Genomic DNA, 19,360 nt, shown 5'->3' with positions numbered 1-19,360 from the left:
AGGAGTTGGCAGTTGTGTGGTAATTTACCTGTGAAGCATGTCTTTGTGTAAGGCGGCCGTGGGTGGAGGTGAGGATGTGGTGGGTCACATGTGTTAAAGCTGTCTCCGTACCCGACCACAGGTGCAACCCATTTCCAGAACTCCCCCGTTGCATCAGGACGAGGCCAGTAAGCGATTGATAATTGGAGGGGAAATGGATGTGCTACCAGAGAAGCTGATGTAAAGTAATTGGATGAAACTGAGCTCATACTCCGTGGCCTGTCAACTCAACTTCAACCTCAGGATATGTGTGTGTGTGTGTGTGTGTGTGTGTGTGTGTGTGTGTGTGGGGGGGGGCCTTTCGCCTCTGGGAAATTGTTATGAAGACAATTAGCCTCAAATGAGTCGCAGCGCTTCTTATTCCACATCGACACTAACGCTTGCCTGATGCCTCACGCTCTTCTGTCATAATTCCAGTTTTAAACACGCAGTGGATCAGTCAGCGGATCCGGGTGAGGGAGAAATTAGCCGCCTGCTTCCTTCACTTCGGACTCAGCTCAGATCGGCGACTCACTCGTGTTTGTTTTCGCCTGATTTCTGTGAAATCACACATGGATGCAGGGTGGAGATGAAGAGACTCATTAATTCTTAAGTTTTCAGAGGTGCATTAAAAAATCTGTGACCTTTGCTGACCTCTTTGATCGACCAGTATTTATAGAGGACACAGTTTGAGGTCCGGCCAGTGCAGAGTGCCAGTTACAGGTTTGCAGAAGTGTGCAGGTTCATTAGAAATCAGTTGATTAGATACGAGTATATCCTGCTGGGGTGAATGATAAGCATTTAATGCATCGCCACGTTAGATTTTTATCTTTTTATTTTCAAACCACGGCTTACTGAAACTGAAATCTGACCTCAGGCTGTTTGATCGTAGTCATTCATGATCATTACAGTAATCACATTTTGGCTTCTGCCACTCATTCACTTTGATTTTTAAAACCTTTTTTGATCAACAGAACACATACAAACATATTTGCAATGCTAATTATTTTTTTAATTATCTTTTTTGATAATAACTTAAACAGTTGTTACCTCCGTGCAGCCTTGGGTGACAAATCTGAATCTGTTTTTTAACACCTTCAGCACTTTCGATGCTATCAAATATAAAATGAACAGAGATCGTATCTTTTTAATGAGAAGTATTAGAATATCAACACTTTTGACAAGTTAAGTATTCGGTTTTTAGCGCACAATTAGAGCAAGTCAGAAGCAATGAAGGCAATTTTCTGTTCATTCAGATAATAAAGGGCAATAAAACTCTGATTACAGCATGATCTCAGTACTGAGCTCCACTTCAGCCCTGCGTTGGTTGCTCTTTGCAAAGTGAAAAGATGTTAAGCAATGAAAGTCGGGGATGAGTAATGAAAGAGTGGGGTTGTGGTGGTCTCTGCCACATTTAAAGGGGTCTACAGGTCGTATTCTTATCTCTGGAGCCGTTCTGACTTCAGGTCAGTTAGCTGGTTTGCTCTGCACTACATTCCTGTGCACTTAGCTACCATAGCTGATCCAGGGGGCTGCGTTCTGTGTTCACTTCCAGCCAGAGAGTGTTTGAATGATTTATATGTGGAATGTAAGTTGATTTGGAAAGGCTCGGGAGGCTTGTGCTGCTTCTCTGCTGTGCTTGATCTGCTGCTGTTTGCATTTCCTGAATCTCTACAAAGGAAGTGGGAGGTTAGCTGATCCAAAGACAGACAAAGACGCAGACTGGAAAACATGTTCTGAACCAACGGCAAAAAGTCTCCAAATACAAAGTTTTATTGGCCGGCAGTGACGTCGACATCCTGGTCTAACGACACAAACTGACTTTTATGACCAGGCAGATTGACTCTGAGACAGAGGTCCTCGTCTATTCTGAACCCTCTCTGTGTATGTAGTGTCAGGACGATTTGTGGACACTTGCTGCCCTTCCCTGCCTCAGCTATTGGTCACACATCATCAGCTGTCCCGGTCACTGCATCACGTTCAGGCAGCCTCCTCAGGAGTGCAGATGAGTTTCTCTGGCCTGAAATGAGCTGCGTCACTCCCGGTCCATCCGTACAGTACATGACACTGCTGGACAGGAAGACAGGAAGTCCTCACTTTGTTAGCAGACTGGAAAATAAGACCTTCTGAACTCAGTAAACCAAAGCTTTTGTGAAAATCACTCACTTACATGAAAAGCCTCATTAATTCTTACTTACATACATTCGGTTTTGCAAGTAGTTTGATGATGTGGTGAAGGAGCATGGGATCATGGGAGTTGTCTTCATTGTTAAACAATTGAAATCATTGAAATGAAAAATAAATCTGATGTGTCAAATTTTCACAGATGAAGTAATTCATTAAAGTTTCATTCATGTTGCGTTTAGTCACGTTCACTGGCGTCATTCCTCCCTCTCAGGTGTCGTCTTCATCACCATCACCTTGAATAAAATCACAGATGTCTCTGGATTTGAACATTGTTGGTCCTAAACTGGACAGTGGAAACGGCAGAAACCTCTCCGAACAGCTTTTATGCCTGTCCAGTCTCAAAACATGAATCAAAATTCAACACGGCTCTCAAGTCGCACATTCATCTGAGTTTCAGGGAGGAGCTGATGTCGATGTGTCAGCGAAGGGGAGCTCCTGTCAGTCATGTGTCAGCTGGTTAAACGTTTGTCAGATCACCTGAATCGTAGCTTTGACGTATCTGCGCTGACAGCGTCCTGACTCAGAGAACTCGTCCTGCATATTCCTGGAACAAAACGGGCGATGTCAAGTTTGTAGGGCCGGAAATGATGAGCAGCCGATTGAAAATGCAAGTTTGAGACTCTGAAAAAACGACATTAGTACGCCGCACATGTCCACGGCCGGGCTTGGACACGTCAGGAAACTTTTTCTATTACCGTTGCTGTTTATGAAACATTTCACGGCAGAATTTTGATGCTCCACTTTCTGTGAGTGGGAAAGCGGCCTTGTCTGACTGCAGACTTTAAATTCACAAACAGGATGAATCTTCTGCATCTCGCTCAGATGCTTTTCTCTGCCGGAGCCCGAGTTTGCGATTTAGTCTAAGAAGATGTGAATTCCTCATACAAATCCATGCCTGGCTTTAAAAAAACGTCTGGAAAACGAGCTGTTGTTATTATGCTGATGAGCGTTTCGGGGTTGATGTGTCAGAGAGGCATGAGGAGAGGTAGCGTCGTTATCGAAGAGGCGACATCAAGAGAAAAAGCCAAAGCAGAGAGGGTGAATGGGTTTTGATTGATATACAAATGAGTCTTTGTGTACGCGTGTTTGTGTGAGTTTGACGAGTCTGAATAAATCACATGAAACTCTGTGTGTGTGTGCGTGCACGTGTGTGTGCGTGACTGAACGATTGCAATTGTGTGCTGTTGATGATAATGACGGCTTCTCTTGTGTGTTCTGCCTCTCGTGCAGGTGGTGTTTTCCTCCTTTTAAGAGATCTCAGCCAAATCTGTCACATTCAGTCTAATTTTCGTCTTTGTGTGAATTTGGTCTCTTTTTTTGTTGCGAGCATGTTTCCATTAACTGCAGCATTTGCGCCGATTGCAGCGTTGCATGTGCACGAACAGCCTCAACTCTGTTTCGGCAAGTGAAGATGAGAGTTTGTGATTGGGAAGTTTCCAAAAACTCATGGCGGGAACGGATCTTTGGCGCGTCGAGCCACGCTGCGTTTCAAACTTATTCTGAGCTTTTGAGTTTAAAAGCTCTGAGACAACTCGGCGACTTCTTCATGGGTTTTAGACAGCGAGCTTAGCAAAGTTATGAGCTGCAGGAAAGTTGAGGAAGTTGACATTTACAATCACAAGGATGGGTGCACAGAGCAAGCTCTAATAAGCTTCAATTAGCTGCGTAAACAATCGGATGAGCTTTGCTTGTTTAAAACCTCATAACAACCAAAAATATCCTGTTAATGCATCCTAGTAAATGTCAGGTCAAATCAGATCGTCTCTTCACGTCTCTGTGTTTCACTGTCGCACCGTTTGCTTTGTGACTGAATATTGATTAGTTAGGCCTGTCGAAGCGGAGGTCTTTGGAAACATGCGGTACAAGTGAACTTGACTCTCTAATGTTGCCTTGTGATTGATCATTGATTAGTGGTACAGTGTTTTTTAAAGTAATCCTGCAGCACATGGTGACACATCAAATGATGGGCGGTCAGTCAAACCTCTTAATCTGGATGGAAAACTGAAAGTGAGTCAACATGAAATGTCAGTCTGTCACCAGAATGTTGTTAATGCACAGTTCTGTAAAACGCCGTTATATATTCAGCAGAAACATATTTTCACATCCTGCCTTAGTGCAGAACATAAATCGTGTGGTGCACAGTCATAATTATCAGGGTTCTGGGCTGTTTATTTGGCTCATTAGACAGAAAAACTGTGTGCATAAGTAAAGCAAGCGCAGCAGATCAAAGTTGAAGAGTGAGTCAGTCTATTAACTGGGATGAATGTTTTAATGGACAACTCCAGAAATCATTTTACGATTCACCCTCATTTTCTTTTCCAGTGAAGTTTGTCTGAGCTCGAGGTTTGTTTCCAACCTGCTTCATTGTCTTCTGTTTGTTTCTTGACTTCGTTTTAGTTTCCCCAATCAGGAACTTTCTAGGTGAGCACTGTGGTCTCATTACAAATAGAAATGATGTCGAAACGATGAAAATAAGATCCAGGTTGTTCACCAGAATTTCCCTCTAATTCTTTCCTCATTAGCGCTCTGTGCTGTGGCCGGCCACCATCAGGCCAATAAAAAGTAATAGAGTCAGTTCTCCTCTTCCTCACCAGACCAAGTGTCGCCTACAATGTTCATCACACTGCAAGTTATGAAAGCAGCAACCGGGTTAAATTACAGTCGCTGGAACCGTCACCGACACCTCAAGCTGTTTGACGGCTGAACCAGATGTGCTTCCTACCTTTCAGCTGCTTCTCTCTCGCTCTGTTTTGCGCTGTAGAACGTCTCTTTCCGAGGTGAGGTAAAGATAACAGAGCCTAATTGGAAGAAAACTCCGGTCTGACCCTTCAGCTCAGAGCAGAAACAGAAACCTGTCATTCAGAGGCAAACCTCAGCTGCAGCGGCAGCCGCTTAAAGAGCCCTCGTCACAGCAAAGAAAATAATCTTGTGGGGCTGGAAAAACAGGACTCAGGTAGGAGGACAAATCACGGATAAACCGTTTAGAGGAGGGCACCTTCACTGTGACTAAAACACCACGTCAAGACCTGATTGACATTTTTCTATATCTACACAGACATCTAGAAATGTTTGATTTATTGATCCTCGAGCTGGAAGGAATGCTTCATTTTGGGTTTATTTAAAAAGATTACAGGCTGGTGTTAGGCTGAACGCTTTCCACGCTGGTGTCCTCTGACGGTTTATTTTCAGTCCTGTTCAGAACAAAAAGGAGCAGATTTCCAAACAGTTGAGGTTTTTGATGCATACAGATGTGATAAAGTTTTTTTTTTTTCTTTGGCCATCTCACTTCATACAAACAATGTACAATAACTGAGCCGTTCATTTCAGAAGAAATGGAGTAAACAGAAGGAGAAATATTAGCTCTTCAGCATGCATGTGGGAGAATTCTCATTTCTGCTCATTCCCACAAAATAAAAAGAATTTCATTATCAAGGCCGCTTACTCGAATGCATTGATTTATTGTCCTTTGTCAGAATTTTCCAGCTGAGTGAACCACCTGCTTTCATAATTTATTTTTACTCCCAAGCTTTCAAGCGTAATTATTCTCTTTTTTTTGGCCTCCAGTTTCTCTCTCTTGTGGTTCCAGCCAGCAGGAGACTCTGTCATGACCCAGCCCTCTGTTCCAACACATTTTTCCCTGTTTATGACGCCGAGAAGCAGCATTTTCTACCAGTTTGGATGGCACCCATTGCCTCCGGTGCCAGTCTGCATAATAGCAGGCTTGTCTTTGCCTGCTGAGAGGGAACGCCAGTGTCCAGACAGCTATTGTTTGCAATTAGGGATTCCCACTGATGCCTTCAGCAGCAGCCAGCGTTTTCTTTTCTTTTTTTTTAAAGAGACAATGTAAAGTTGGATGCCTTCCCTGCTGATAAGGTGTTTACCCACACGGGGTCTGATGGACGTATCCAACGCGGACATGTTTGGGTGAGCAGGAACAGAGAGAGCAGGCCTGAATGATGGAGTCCAGACAGGATAGGACAGGGTGAGGTCTGGTCATCTGGGCAGTGGCGATGGGGCCAAATACATATTTTAATGAAAATGTATTGTTTTGTTACTCTCAGCAACTTTGGATCGTGAGTATCATTGCATTTGCGACCAAATCAGATGACACATGATTTCTCAAGCTGAAATAATTAACACTGATGGGAATTTCATAAACCTAAAGTATTGTTAAAATATCCACGAGACTCCTGTGTGTCTTGGTGGAAAAATATTTCTGGAACCAGCAGCTTCTTCCGCATTTCAGCTTAAGTCAAGGCAAACTGAACTAGCGTGGTTCCAGACCTCTGAACCACCTCAACCAGTGGGGGCTTTGTGGGCCAGACTCTGCACAGTACAATTACAGTTAGTCTTTTGGCATCCAAAGTGACGTACATATGAATTCACACACCGATGGTGCAGCATCAGGGGCAGTTTTGGGGTTCAGTATCTTGCCCAAGGACTGCCGAAGCCAGGGATCAAACCACCAACCTCACGACTGCTCTACCTCCTGAGCCACAGCTGCCAGTAGCTTCCTAGCTGGCCTCATCCATGAAAAACAACAGGAGACACACAGCAGCTGTAAGGTAAAGAAAACTCTTGAATATTTAATTTCTTCAATCACTGCTGCAGCTTCAGTGTCAGCAGAAAGAGACATTGGCAGGAGGGATACATCACAGCATCAGCATCACAGAGTTCCCCTGTAGCGTCTGGGATGAACAGCAGGGGCCGTCCTTCTGTTTCTCCCTGTAAATGCCCAGAAAATGACGGTCAACCAGTCGCACCCTCTCTGCTCTGTTAAATTCTCCCCTCTTACAGGACGCCTCTCTCCTCTAGGACCTCTCACCCAGAAATAGCCAGTTTCCTGATGCTGTAGTGTCCTCAGATGAATAGGGACTTTGTAGGGCTTTAAAGAGAAGGGAAGCACTTAAATCATGTACCAGCACTGGATGCAGCTCATCAGGGTCCTCTGTGCACTCTGCTGCTCGAATGATTGAGCAATCTAGCACTTTTTTTAGCACTTTTTTCCTTTTTTTGTGTTACTGCATTTTTCAGTTTCATCAGCTTGTAGTAGTGCTGTGACGTGCTCTTTCACGTTTGTTCTTATGTCCTGTTTTGTCGGCTCGGGGCGAGGTCCACCACAGCCTGCTGACTACATTTAATTGCAGGGGATAAAGTAATTAACAGACAAAAAGGTCGAAAACGTTTTTAATTAGAAAATTCCAAAAAGAAAAAAGACAAATAACATTAAAACTTCAGTTTAAAAGTATTGTTTTTACACTCCAGCCTGGTTTCTTTCTCTAGAGTCGGTGGCATATTTACAGATTCTGATTGCATCAGCTGCAGTGGAGTGTTGACGTAAGCTGGAACAACACATTTCTCTCCTGACTTGTGGAGAAAAGTTGTATTTTACAGCCTCAAACTTTAATCATTTGATCATTTTTATCGAGCAGTAAAGCACACAGAGGGCTGATTTCTCACCCAACAAGCTCTCTGCCTGCAGCATCAACTCTTCCAGGACATCTGTGTGGACCACCGAGGCCCCTGACTGCCAGTCATCAGGGCTGAAAAAGCCCCCGCTCTTTAGATCCAATCAGCAGCACTTCAGCAGCTCGTTCAGTCGAGCTACCTGATACGGAGCCCCTCTAAAGGCTGAAGCCACGCTCCAAAATAGCTGTGAAAGCAGTGATGCAGAGGGTAATCTCAGCAGTGTGGGTGATTGAGGGGGACTTTTTTCACTTCTTGACACAGTTGAGGAGATAACTTTCAAAACATTTTCACACATATTTGGAAAAGATTTTGCCTCACATTTAGCAGAAGCGTCACTCACTCTTCACGGGGCAGCGAAGGAAACCAGCTGTCCAGCCACCGACTGGAGCTTTGAAGCTTCTTGTCTGGACGAGGTATTTCCCCGGTCATCTGTCGCTGAACGCCTAATTGAGGCTGCTGCTCACTGATTGCCCACCAGAGGTTCAGCTTAGCTGCAGGTCGAAGGTCATGTGTATCAGATGTCAACAAAATTAGTTTCTCTGTTTTGCTCAGTCTTTTCGTTTTACCTCTGAATTCCACATAAAGTAGGATTTAAGAGCAAAGGACAGTATGCAGGCTTTTCTGTTCTGGCCCCACGCTGGTGGATGAAGTCCCCACTGGAGTCAAGACAGCAGTTCACTGGCTGAAACCCACTCAGGTTTAGACCCCCCCACGCCAGCACTTAGTGCATCTCATTTCTAAACTGAATGAGGAGTCTGTAGCGTTGGTACTGTGGCACTTCCCAGGAAGGATGCACTCCACATCCAGCTCTTGGTTGAATGCTCTCACTGTAAGTCTCTTTGGACAAAAAAAGTCCAAAGAGACTTGAGATGTCTGTGTCCTTGGATCATCAAACAGCATCTGAAACCCCCTCAATCACATCGCTCTCCTGCTGGAAATGGAAGAGCTATGTCTGACCATTTCTGTAACTTTGTGAAGCCGACAATAGGACAGGTGTTCCCACCACATGCGGGAATTAGCCAGAGGTGATGAAGTATGTAGGGTTTGAAATCCCTTTTTCATTCTTCGTACTACTTAAGTCCGTTACAGAGTGAACAACTGAGTGCACCACCTGCCTGAAAGTGTGGGATGTTATCCCCAGTTCCATGATTACTGTGTGTTGCCCCTGCCTTGAGTTAGAAAAGATAGGTAACACTAGGTTACGTCTAAACATGACTTCACTGGAAGGTTAGATGAGCCTGGTTGTAGCAGGGTCAAGTCTGTGAATCAGGGAGGTCATGGTGGGTAGTGTGAAGGAGGAACATTTTCTTCAGCATCACAGCTCAGCAGAGGGCTGCAGCTGCACTGTGTGGCTCCCAGGTAACCGTGTTGCTGCTGAATAAGAGCTTTGAGCCTAATAAATCTTAAAAAAACCTTTTATGCTGGACAGCTGGATGCTGTTCTTAATTGTTCTTTGAGCCTTAGGAAGCAGATGCTGGCAGCCTATCTGAAGCTGACAGACAACTAATGATCAGTAAGTGTGTGTTTTGAAAGCTCAGAGAGAGCGCTGCTCTCGCTGCTGCATGCGTTCCTCCTGCTCCTGCTTTAAAGGGGATGTGTTCGCTGCGTGTCATGCCTGCAGCTGTGTTAAAAGATAGCCGCTACTACAGAAACATGCATATGAATGTGCCGTTCAGGGGAAAGGTCAGACTATGTAGCTGACAAAATTCGAGATGAGAGAAGATTAGTTTGGTGTTAGTGAGGCCTTTTTAACTCTCTTTCAGGTACTGATGCTTCTGTTAAGAACCTGTCAGCGTTCCCATTCGATCTGATTAACGCGTTGGCACCACTGATCAAAGAAAAAGCCTCATTTGCACACTATCACTTCGCCTTTGAACCTCAGATGGTGAGAGTAAAATAATTTGGCGGACAGGGAAGGCGCCCAGCTCCCGACTGCAGCAGTGCATCGTACAGTAACGGCATGTTTTAGCATATTACAGAACATAAGAGACGCGCATGAATTGCCCCTGTGCTTGTGATTTTCTGTAGACTTGCAGGACAAATACACGTTGAAGGAAAATTGAATTTATGCTTGTGTAATTGAGTTGTTCTCACTCCGGCTTCTCCCTCCCCGTCAAGCCCTCTGGTACCAGAGACCACAAACCTCAGGAGGATTACTGTAATGCATTACCAATGTCAAACAAGTCTCAGATTAAACAAGTCATTTTCGGAGGGCTCTTAAACCCCACAACTCACTCCAAGAGCTTTGATTCATAACTCACGCCGGCTGCTTTGCTGTACCTTGAGACGTTCTGTTGAAGCCATGCCAGGTTATACATAGTATGCAGGAGCGGAAATGCAACATCCGCAGTTTTATGCCATAAAATCAGTCATGTTCCCCGGGGTGGAGAGTGAATGAGCGCCCTCCACCCGGCTTTATTGGCTTTATTCAGCCTGAATCAGACAGAAAAATGACCCTTTTGCATTTTTCTTCAGACTGGACAAAGAGGTGTCCTGTCAAAGGGTCTTTGATTTTTTCTCTTCTGACTGCAAATCTCTCTGGATGGACATTTTGTCAAAATGCCAGCTGAGGAAACTTCAAATTGAATGCTCAGTGTTAAAGAGTTTCATGACACTTACAACAGTGACATAATGACTCAATTTAATGACTTTATAATTTAGAGGATAAAGATCAGCAAAAAAATGCTGGCATCAGAATTTTGTTTATGGGTTTAACTACAGATTATGTGAACTTTTATTCACCCTCTGGGCTCTGACCACATGACCATACTAACCCCCCCTCTGGGGTAACACACAATGCAAAGCCAACACCTAAAACTGCAGTTCCTCAAAAGGTTGCCTGAGGCTGGTTCCAGAAGTCAGTCCCCATAGACCTCCATGTTAAAATGACCATCCTTACAGCAGAACACGTTTACAGCCTGGTGCAAACAACCTTTTATCTTCAGGTAATGTCCCTGTTCATGACGATTTAAGGCTAAAAGTTATGCATGGCTGCTTTGAATGAATGCCCGCTACGCCTCCACCCACACTCCACCCCCAGAGTCAGGCACTGCCAAGATGGCTGAGCTTCTCCATGACTCTTCAGAAACCTGTGGGTGACGTCACAGAGACTCCGTCCATGTTTGACACGGTCTTTGGCGGCGGATGTGTTGTCCGTCAGGCTGTGTGGGCGGGACTTGTGACTTTCTGTAGGTGGTGTTCATTCCTTTGTCTTGTCGTGGTGGTTGTTGCAGCTCATGCTAACGCAGCCAGTTGCTCCTCTGTTTATTCCCAATAGACCACAAAGCTCCTGTGATAAATGTTAAACCTTTCAAGCACTAGTAATCACAAGCTTTTAAAGCAATCAGTAAAGCAGAAACACCGACATTTACTTCAGTAAGCATGCTCCTCTCATTACACAAGGCATTACATCACAGCTGCTGCGTCTCTCCAAAGCCTCTCTGATGTTCATGCTGCTGATTTTAAAAGGAGTTTTGCTGCTTGGCTGATTGCTGTGAGCACACAGGCCACCTTGGAGATGGAGGAGATATAAATAACTCTCAATGGCACCTGAATATTTGCATGATAGCAACGTTCAGAGAGCCGCAGGTACCAGACCTCTGACCTCTGACCTCGTTTGTCACCTTTGAATCTGCATCAAAGAAGTGACTTTCTGCCGTGTCACATACAGCAGATTCACCTTTAAAGGTGTCGTCATATCAGATTTCCGCTTGAGCCAAATTGATGAGCAGCAGAAACTTTGTTACATCTAAATCTGGCTCTTCCTGGATGGAGCGCTGAGCCTCATTAAAAGTTTTTCTGCACATGACTGCACCAATACCTCGACTTAATTTGGAGTCAAACAGTCAGCGAGAGGGGATTACGCTTCCCTCCTGCAGCTCCACTTCATGATGTTGCCTGATAAAAGAGAGATTTTTACATAAAAATCTAAACTTAGTTTTCTTCACTTCATCACTCTTATCTGTAACAGATACAGACTCGAGGTTCACTGATCGTATCTGATGTGTTGTCGTTGCGCTTTTCTGCCTTTTCCATAGCGACAGCATGCCAAAGCGGATGGCCCTGATCTGCTTCCTGTCTCTGGTCATGCTGATGAGCATCCTGGGAAACCTGCTGGTCATGGTGGCCGTCTGCAAGGACAGACAACTCAGGTGGGACAGAGCTCTCGTTCCTTCGTCCTGCATGTTGCTTTCTTTCCTATAGCACACACAATTACTACTAATAACTTTATGCAAGTTACAGTAATTCAGAAGCAACACTGGTTTACGTGTGTGTGTGTGTGTGTGTGTGTGTGTGTGTGTGTGTGTGTGTGTGTGTGTGTGTGTGTGTGTGTGTGTGTGTGTGTGTCTTTTCTGTATGTGTTTCAGTCAGACAAAGATAGAAAGGATGTTTTCAAGAGCAAATGAGTGTGAGAGAAATAGAGCGAGGAAGCCACAGTTAAGTAACACATCAACTGCTTCTAAGTGGAATTTTGAAAGTAGATTCTCTCGACGCTAAACACACACACACACACACACACACGCGCACACACACACACACTGCTGAACAGCCTGCAAATATTGAAATGATGAAAACAAAATAAATGTCCCACAATACATGAGGACACTGTACGACAGAAGGGTGTGTTTCTGTGCAGCGTGAGGCTAACAATGGATGCCACACAAGCCGGCAGGTCATCCTGAGGACGGCTGGTCATGTGGGAGCAGCTGTCACCGCAATAATTCATTCTTCCCCTCCTCCTCTTGTCCTGTCCTCTCCACCTTTTCTGTCTTCTGAGTCGTCTTCCCTTCTGTCACATCTCTCTCTCCCTCGCGTTGTCCCTTTCTATCTTATGACACCTGAGAGCTCAGGGTGACCTTTGTCCCCAGGATGTTGACATGGTGTGTGTGTGTGTGTGTGTGTGTGTGTGTGTGTGTGTGTGTGTGTGTGTGTGTGTGTGTGTGTGTGTGTGTGTGTGTGTGTGTGTGTGTGTGTGTGTGTGTGTGGTGGAAGGAGTGGCATGACACACAAAAACAAGTTAACGTAGGCAGGTGTGTGTCAGTTATGAGTGCGTATGTGTGAGGTTTCATTTCTGTGTATGACTGCGCTCATGCTGTGTGTGTGTGTGTGTGTGTGTGTGTGTGTGTGTGTGTGTGTGTGTGTGTGTGTGTGTGTGTGTGTGTGTGTGTGTGTACTGTATGTGAGTATTTAAGAACGCTGATGAGTGACAAAGTCACCGCTGTGATGCCTCAGCTCCCTGAGGAGAGAACCATGACACGACATATTTGTTTCCCCCTGCCTCATTGTCTTCCTGTCTACTGGGGAGACACTCACACACACACACACACAGACACACGCTCACACACACACAGACATCCACTGTCTTTATTCCCAGTACACACAAACTTGCATGCAAATATAAAAAAGGACACACATAAATAAAGTGTGAAACACAAAAACACAGCTCCTCAGTGGGAGTGTCCCATGACAGCATCTGTGACAAAGAATAAATCAGAACTGAGCACATCATTAAACCCACGCCTCCCCCCACCCAAAAGAATAAAAAACTGTTCAGAACAGTCATTTCACAGCAGAAATAAAGCATTTCATAGAAAAGAGGTGCCACCATGAACCTGAACACATCAGTATTTATCAGCATCGCCGGCTGAACCTTCTCCTCCTTTAAAGGAGTCAAAGCGGCGCTCCACTGATTTAGCTTTACGCATTGTTGGACTCATGAAGGACAGTTTAAAAAAAAATCAAAATGCATCACATCCCTCTTCCTTCTCAAAACCTGGAGCCTACATTACCCATAATGCAACTGGAATGCCAGTGGTTCAGATAGAGATTCAGGTGTGATGTGCTACAGGCTGCTAATGTCTCCTCAAGCCACTTTTCACAAGCTAGCCACAGCTAATTATTTTAGGAGAATAAACACAGACCACACAGAGTTCAGCAAAGTCATGCAAACATGAGGTAAAAATTGCTTCATCATCTTTACAACACTACTGATGTAGCAAAAACATGCTAGGAAACATGCTACATGCTAAATATGTTAAATTTTGTAAGCAGTCTCATAATCAGGTGGACAAACTGGAAAGCAAACCCTGTGTAGTCTGCAAGAGAGGAAACCTGCCAGACAAACTTAGCGGCATTTCACACACACACACACACACACACACACACACACACACACACACACACACACACACACACACACACACACACACAGCAGAAGGTGATTCACAGGGTGTTAAACCACTCGTCAGTAGCCACCACACAAACACAACCACTGTTACCAACCACCTCTTGTTTCTCTCACTGTGTCATGTCAAGTGTGTGAAAAAGAAACACACGCACACACACACACACACACACACACACACACACACACACACACACACACACACACACACACACACACACACACACACACACACACACACACACGCTGCTGTGTCTGCATGCTGTGTGTTCTGGATATTGGGCAGATGTATGAGCAGTCGCGGTTTTAAATGTGAGGAGCTTTCTTTGTTTCCTGAATCCCAAAAAGTTGGACTCTGTGTGAAACATCAGTCAAAAGAGAATCAATCATTTCCAAACAAACTGTGTTCAGCGACAACCATTTTCTTAAAGAATAAAGAAAATATGCATTAATGTTTCACTGCTGTTGTAATCTGAGTTTTACAGTGTTGTTGCAGAGGCATTTGCAGCCTCCGGCAGCATTTTACAAAAACAGGAATACTATCTTAATGCCGTTTATTGGCAGTGGAGTTGTTTTGTTGTTATTTCCTCAGGGTCATTGGATTTACGCTTTTTTAGCCTTGAATTTTTACCAGCTGGAGAGGGTCCAAGCAGCCCAACCAACCGTCAAACGTGGGAATAATTTACCGCACAGAACTGTCAAATTAACACGGCTTCCAACTAAACTCCCAGCGCTCGTGCTTCGTGACAACACTTCAGCACCATTAGATACCTCTGTGCGTGGCTGTCTGAGCTGTAAACGCAGTAATTAAGTTCCTAAAGAAAAACGGTGTCCTCTTTCTTACCCAGATTGTGATGAGGGATTTTTAATGTAGTCTTGTGTGGATGAATGTGTGCCTGCGCCGCATCTCTTCTCCTCTTTGCTGTGTGTTCTTGTTAAATATCTCCTCCTGTACTCTCCGTATTCTGTGCGTAACACAACCCTCTTTTAATAAAGTTTATTTACTCTTAGCACTTTAAGCAGAACACAGTCTCTCATCCTATCTAAACACCTCCATCCCTACTAGACGCCCCCCCCCCCGGGCATGTTAATGGTTTTTAAACAGCTCTGAATCACAGCCAACGCTGCTGTGTGCCTCGTGTGTATTTGAGTGTACTATACAGTATACACTACTGGTGTGTGTATAAACCTGTGGTAATTCATCCCCTGTGTGTGTATGCAGTATTTATGTGTGCCTGTGCTTGCTTTTATACATGATATGCGCTTGTGTGTTTCAGATGTGTGTATGTGAACATGTGTGTGTGCATGATTTACATGTGCCCCACATGCGGCGGGCGGAGCAGACGGCTGGTTGTTTCCAGCGCTAACAGCCTGTTTTAAGGGGCTGTTTGGCTTAGAGACAGGCAGATGGAAAACCCTCAACGCCATTCGCTCTGAGTGAAGCTATTTATAGACCGCAGACCGTCCACGCTGCGGAGAGCGAGGAGGCAAGGCTGACCGACTCTGTCGCTGATTAGCTGTTGGCTGCTGTGGTCCCTAACCTGAGAAGGAAAAGGAGAAATGACCAAATCTCATCATTCTCCGTTCGACTGCCTCCCCGTCAGGATTTCTGTCTGACCTGATCGCTGGTCTGACTGATGAGTCGACCGGTCAGCTGACCAGCTGGGACAGAGCTGTCACAAACACTGTGACAATACGTTCAGCCTCCATTTGACCCATCGTACCTGCTGCCGCCGGTCATATAAATAAGGCTTACATCGATTCATCTGATATTAATTGATTACTCTGACTTGGAAAACTCAATGGGAGCACAGCATGAAGCCTTACCCTAGTCCTCCAAGATCAATTAAAACAAGTTTCATGAAATCTAAATCTGTGATTGGCTTCATGCTGCAAAAACAACATGAGATACACCTGAAAATGTCAGCCTGCATTGTAAAATTGCTTGTTTTGTTTTTTTTAAGGCGGTATTGACGCCCCATCAGCTGAATGAACCTGAGAAACTGTGGATGAGATATTTTAGACCTCTGAAAAAAAATAGAAAACTAAGTGACACATTAGCGGAAAAGGATTTTCACCTGACTTCCTCCGCTGCTCCCATCATAACAACTATTACCACTAGAGGTCGCTGCCTAAAAATAAACAGAAATATGGGTTGCAGTGGCGAACCCAGGCGACGTATATGGGCGTTTTCTGGTGAGGACGACCTGGTCAGCCTGTCTGTTTGATACCGTATCGGTACTGGTGTCAGCAGATAGGAAAGGCTAGAGATATGATGGGTCACAATCCTGTAAAAACTACATTTAATAGTTAGTAACAGCGTTGGTCTGCAGTGTGAAATTGGCCCAGACGGTGTTTGTGAAACGAATGTGAGAGTTTGTTAAAGAAAGCGCTGCTGTGAGAATGACTGTCTGTGTTTGTCTTAACAGCCTGGTTCAGGTCATCGTTCCGCGCTGCCTTCAGCGAGTTGGACTGAAAATACACGATACTCCTTCACACAGCAGCTGCGACTTCGTGTCTCAGTTCAGTCCGTCCCACAGTCAACCACTCTGCAAAAAGTAAAATTTAAAATGAAAAAGAAAAAGACTTCTATAAAAGAAGGTAGTTTTAAAAAAGTGTAACGTTTGTGTCTCATCTACACTTAAAAGCAGCAGGACAACCTTTGCCTGTGACAGCTGTAGTGCTCATGAAGAAAGTCACCTTTAATCACAGATAAAGGGATAAAGACTCTGCAGGCTCCGGCTGCAGTAATCAAGGTGGATTCAGCCCCTCTGCCTCCTTTGTATCCCTGAGTTTTACTTATTTGCAGAATGAATCTGTTTTAATGCCGTTCACCTCATTTCAAGTTGGCGTGTGTTTGAGAGGAGTTGAGCTTTTGGTGACTTTTCTTTCACTTTTAGAAGTCAGCACCTCCTCCCGTCCTCCTCCTCCTCCTCCCTCTCCAGTGAGGTGAAGATGGATGATTCCTCTTCCCTCTTTTTCTCTGTTGTTGTTCTTTTCTCCTGAAAACTGTTGTTTGTGAGTAATGGAAGCAGTATTTTGTTTCAAATCTGATTTCCTTTTTTTCTCTTTGCTGAATTTTTCATCGCCTGTGTCTGTTTGCCTTTGGTCAAAGTGAACTTTAGAGTCTTGAAGTTCACCCGTTTCTGCAGTAATCTCATGGAGCTAATGACAAACAGTTAACAGGACCGGCAACATGAAATGAGGGGATTTCAGTTTGGTATATAAGATGGAGGGATGTGGTGGAAAAGCCAAACCTGGAGTTGGGCTGTCTTATAACTTTGTTTGTTTGGGTGGATTTCCAGCTCTTTCCACCTTTTTACATCATCTGCTAGGCACGGCTGAAATTCAGTCTCTCGGTCCTCTGGCCCTGTGCAGGTCATGCCACTCTGGAGCAGATGATTAAAAGACCTGCAGCTTCCTCTTCTTCTTCGGGGCAGAGAACGCAGTACTTCCTGTCTGTTGTTGTCTTGATCTGAGCTCAGGCGCAGGAAAACATCCATCAGGCCTCTTTTGAGCAGCCTCCACCTGTGGTCACGTTACAGCACCACAACAACACAAGCAGTCAAACTGGGAAACTCATGTGAAAGAAAATGCGCCCTTTGAAATATACAAGCGCTGTGAAACCACTGATTTTTGTAAATGCAGCTTGCTCAGGTGTCATCACATGACCGACAGGTGGAACTTCGGTCAGTAGAAATGTGTTGTTGTGGTGATTCCTCAGAATTATTAGAGCAAAGCTAATGCAATGAGTTCAGATGTGTTCAGTGTTCAATTAAATCACACAAAAAGCTAAAATAAACCAACCTCAATATTCGTTTTCAATGCCGAGAGTTTTAATTGAAACTGTTCAATTAAATTGATTCATTCAGTTTTTCCTTTACATCACGATTCATAATAAAAACTGCAGCTCTTTGTTTTCATACTTACAGGAGCCTCTCATGAGCTGTTTCACTGTTTTTCTATAATTGCTTTTCATCAGCCTCCGGACCGACGGCCCCCTCAAAAACAAAAAACATGGCTGTTATTGGTGTTTTTTCATGCAGTTTCACTCACATTTTGACTCAGTTTGCTCAAGAACAATTATGTACACTTGTTAATCTAAAGTGCATTTTCGCTGTTCTGTCTCTAAAACGATTCGATCTTTCCTCCATCAGGAAAATCAAGACCAACTACTTCATCGTGTCTCTGGCGTTCGCCGACTTGCTGGTGTCAGTGCTGGTGATGCCGTTCGGCGCCATCGAGCTGGTCCACCAGCACTGGATCTACGGCGAGACCTTCTGCCTGGTCCGGACCTCGCTGGACGTCCTGCTGACCACCGCGTCCATACTGCACCTGTGCTGCATCGCCCTGGACAGGTGAGACTTCCTGTTCTGCTGGTGATTAAGGCTCAACATGCCGTGTTTGGACGTGTAATGCTCAATCGTGTATCTGCACTCTGTGTAAAATGATCGATCTTGAGAAATATTTGTACAAAATATTTACGAAATCTCTAAAAATTCAAATGCTTTGCCACAAAAAATTTCATATTTGGCTTCATTGCACTGCAGAAGTGGGAGGATTAATAAAGGCAATGCATATTATTGCCTGCACATGTGGACCTTTGCATATTTGAAAGGTTTTTTCCTGCTCTGGCCTCCTCCCACAGAAAAGACATGCTGATTAATTGGCAACTCTAAATTGCCTGTAGAGGTGAATGTGGTAAACTATATGTCAGCCCTGTGATTGATTGGCAGCCTATCCAGGGGGTTCCTCGCCTCTGGAGTGGCTCCAGCCCCCTTCGACCCTGTAAAGGATAAGCAGGTCTTGTGGGTCTTGTGTGTGCTGAATCTTGAGACAAAACTCGTTGCCTTTGACCACCTGTCAGGGGTTGAATGACAGACGCCAGCGACTGTAATTGAAGAGAAGTGAAGCGCTCACAGATGTCGGTTTAACACCATGAGCACTGCCACGTACATCACACTTCTCATACGCATCAATGCATGGATATATTACAAAAATGATATATAACCAAACAATACACTGACATTACACACAGTTCTTCTGCAGCGTTACATCGAGCAGGCGTGAGGCCTTGACACACGAGGGAACTCAGTGTGTGACACAGTGCTGTCACTCCTGTAATGGGTTAGTGAAGTGATTTAGAGATCGAATCACACTTGCTGTGTAGTTGTGAGTTATTCGAGGTTAGAGGTCAGGATCTGCAGTACATCGAGGCTCACAGTGCCCGTCCTGTCTGTTACAAACTCCACAGCAGATGTAATTTCCTACCTCCCCCTGGTGTTGAGAGGTTTCTAGAAGGTCGGAAATACTGAAAAGTTGCCCATAAACTCCTAAAATTCTTGTTCTCGTTAGCTGATAAAGCTTTATGAGTAGAAAACTCACTTTAAAAAATATCACAGGGCTGAGGCATATTTAAGGCTGAGTCATGGCAGAGTGCAGTTTGATATCATCTCATTGAAGCAACGCGTTTCTGTTTGACGAGGGAGAGGACTTCCAGAC

The 19,360-nt window shown here is 44.6% G+C and overlaps 1 protein-coding gene across 1 annotated transcript in view; it reads left to right on the top strand.

The window, feature by feature from the left end:
- htr4 (5-hydroxytryptamine receptor 4) overlaps positions 1-19,360 on the top strand; it is a 141,560-nt gene that overhangs the window by 61,171 nt on the left and 61,029 nt on the right. The window contains exons 3-4 of the mRNA XM_070962901.1: positions 11,712-11,825; positions 18,016-18,216. Of these exons, the coding sequence (XP_070819002.1) occupies positions 11,712-11,825; positions 18,016-18,216 (315 nt within the window). The remainder of the gene's footprint in view (positions 1-11,711; positions 11,826-18,015; positions 18,217-19,360) is intronic.

Source organism: Chaetodon trifascialis, chromosome 5 (genome assembly GCF_039877785.1).
Source record: "Chaetodon trifascialis isolate fChaTrf1 chromosome 5, fChaTrf1.hap1, whole genome shotgun sequence".
Classification (NCBI taxonomy): Eukaryota; Metazoa; Chordata; class Actinopteri; order Chaetodontiformes; family Chaetodontidae; genus Chaetodon; species Chaetodon trifascialis.
The sequence above is the reverse complement of the archived record's forward strand: the minus strand, read 5'-3'. Positions and strand labels throughout refer to the sequence as shown.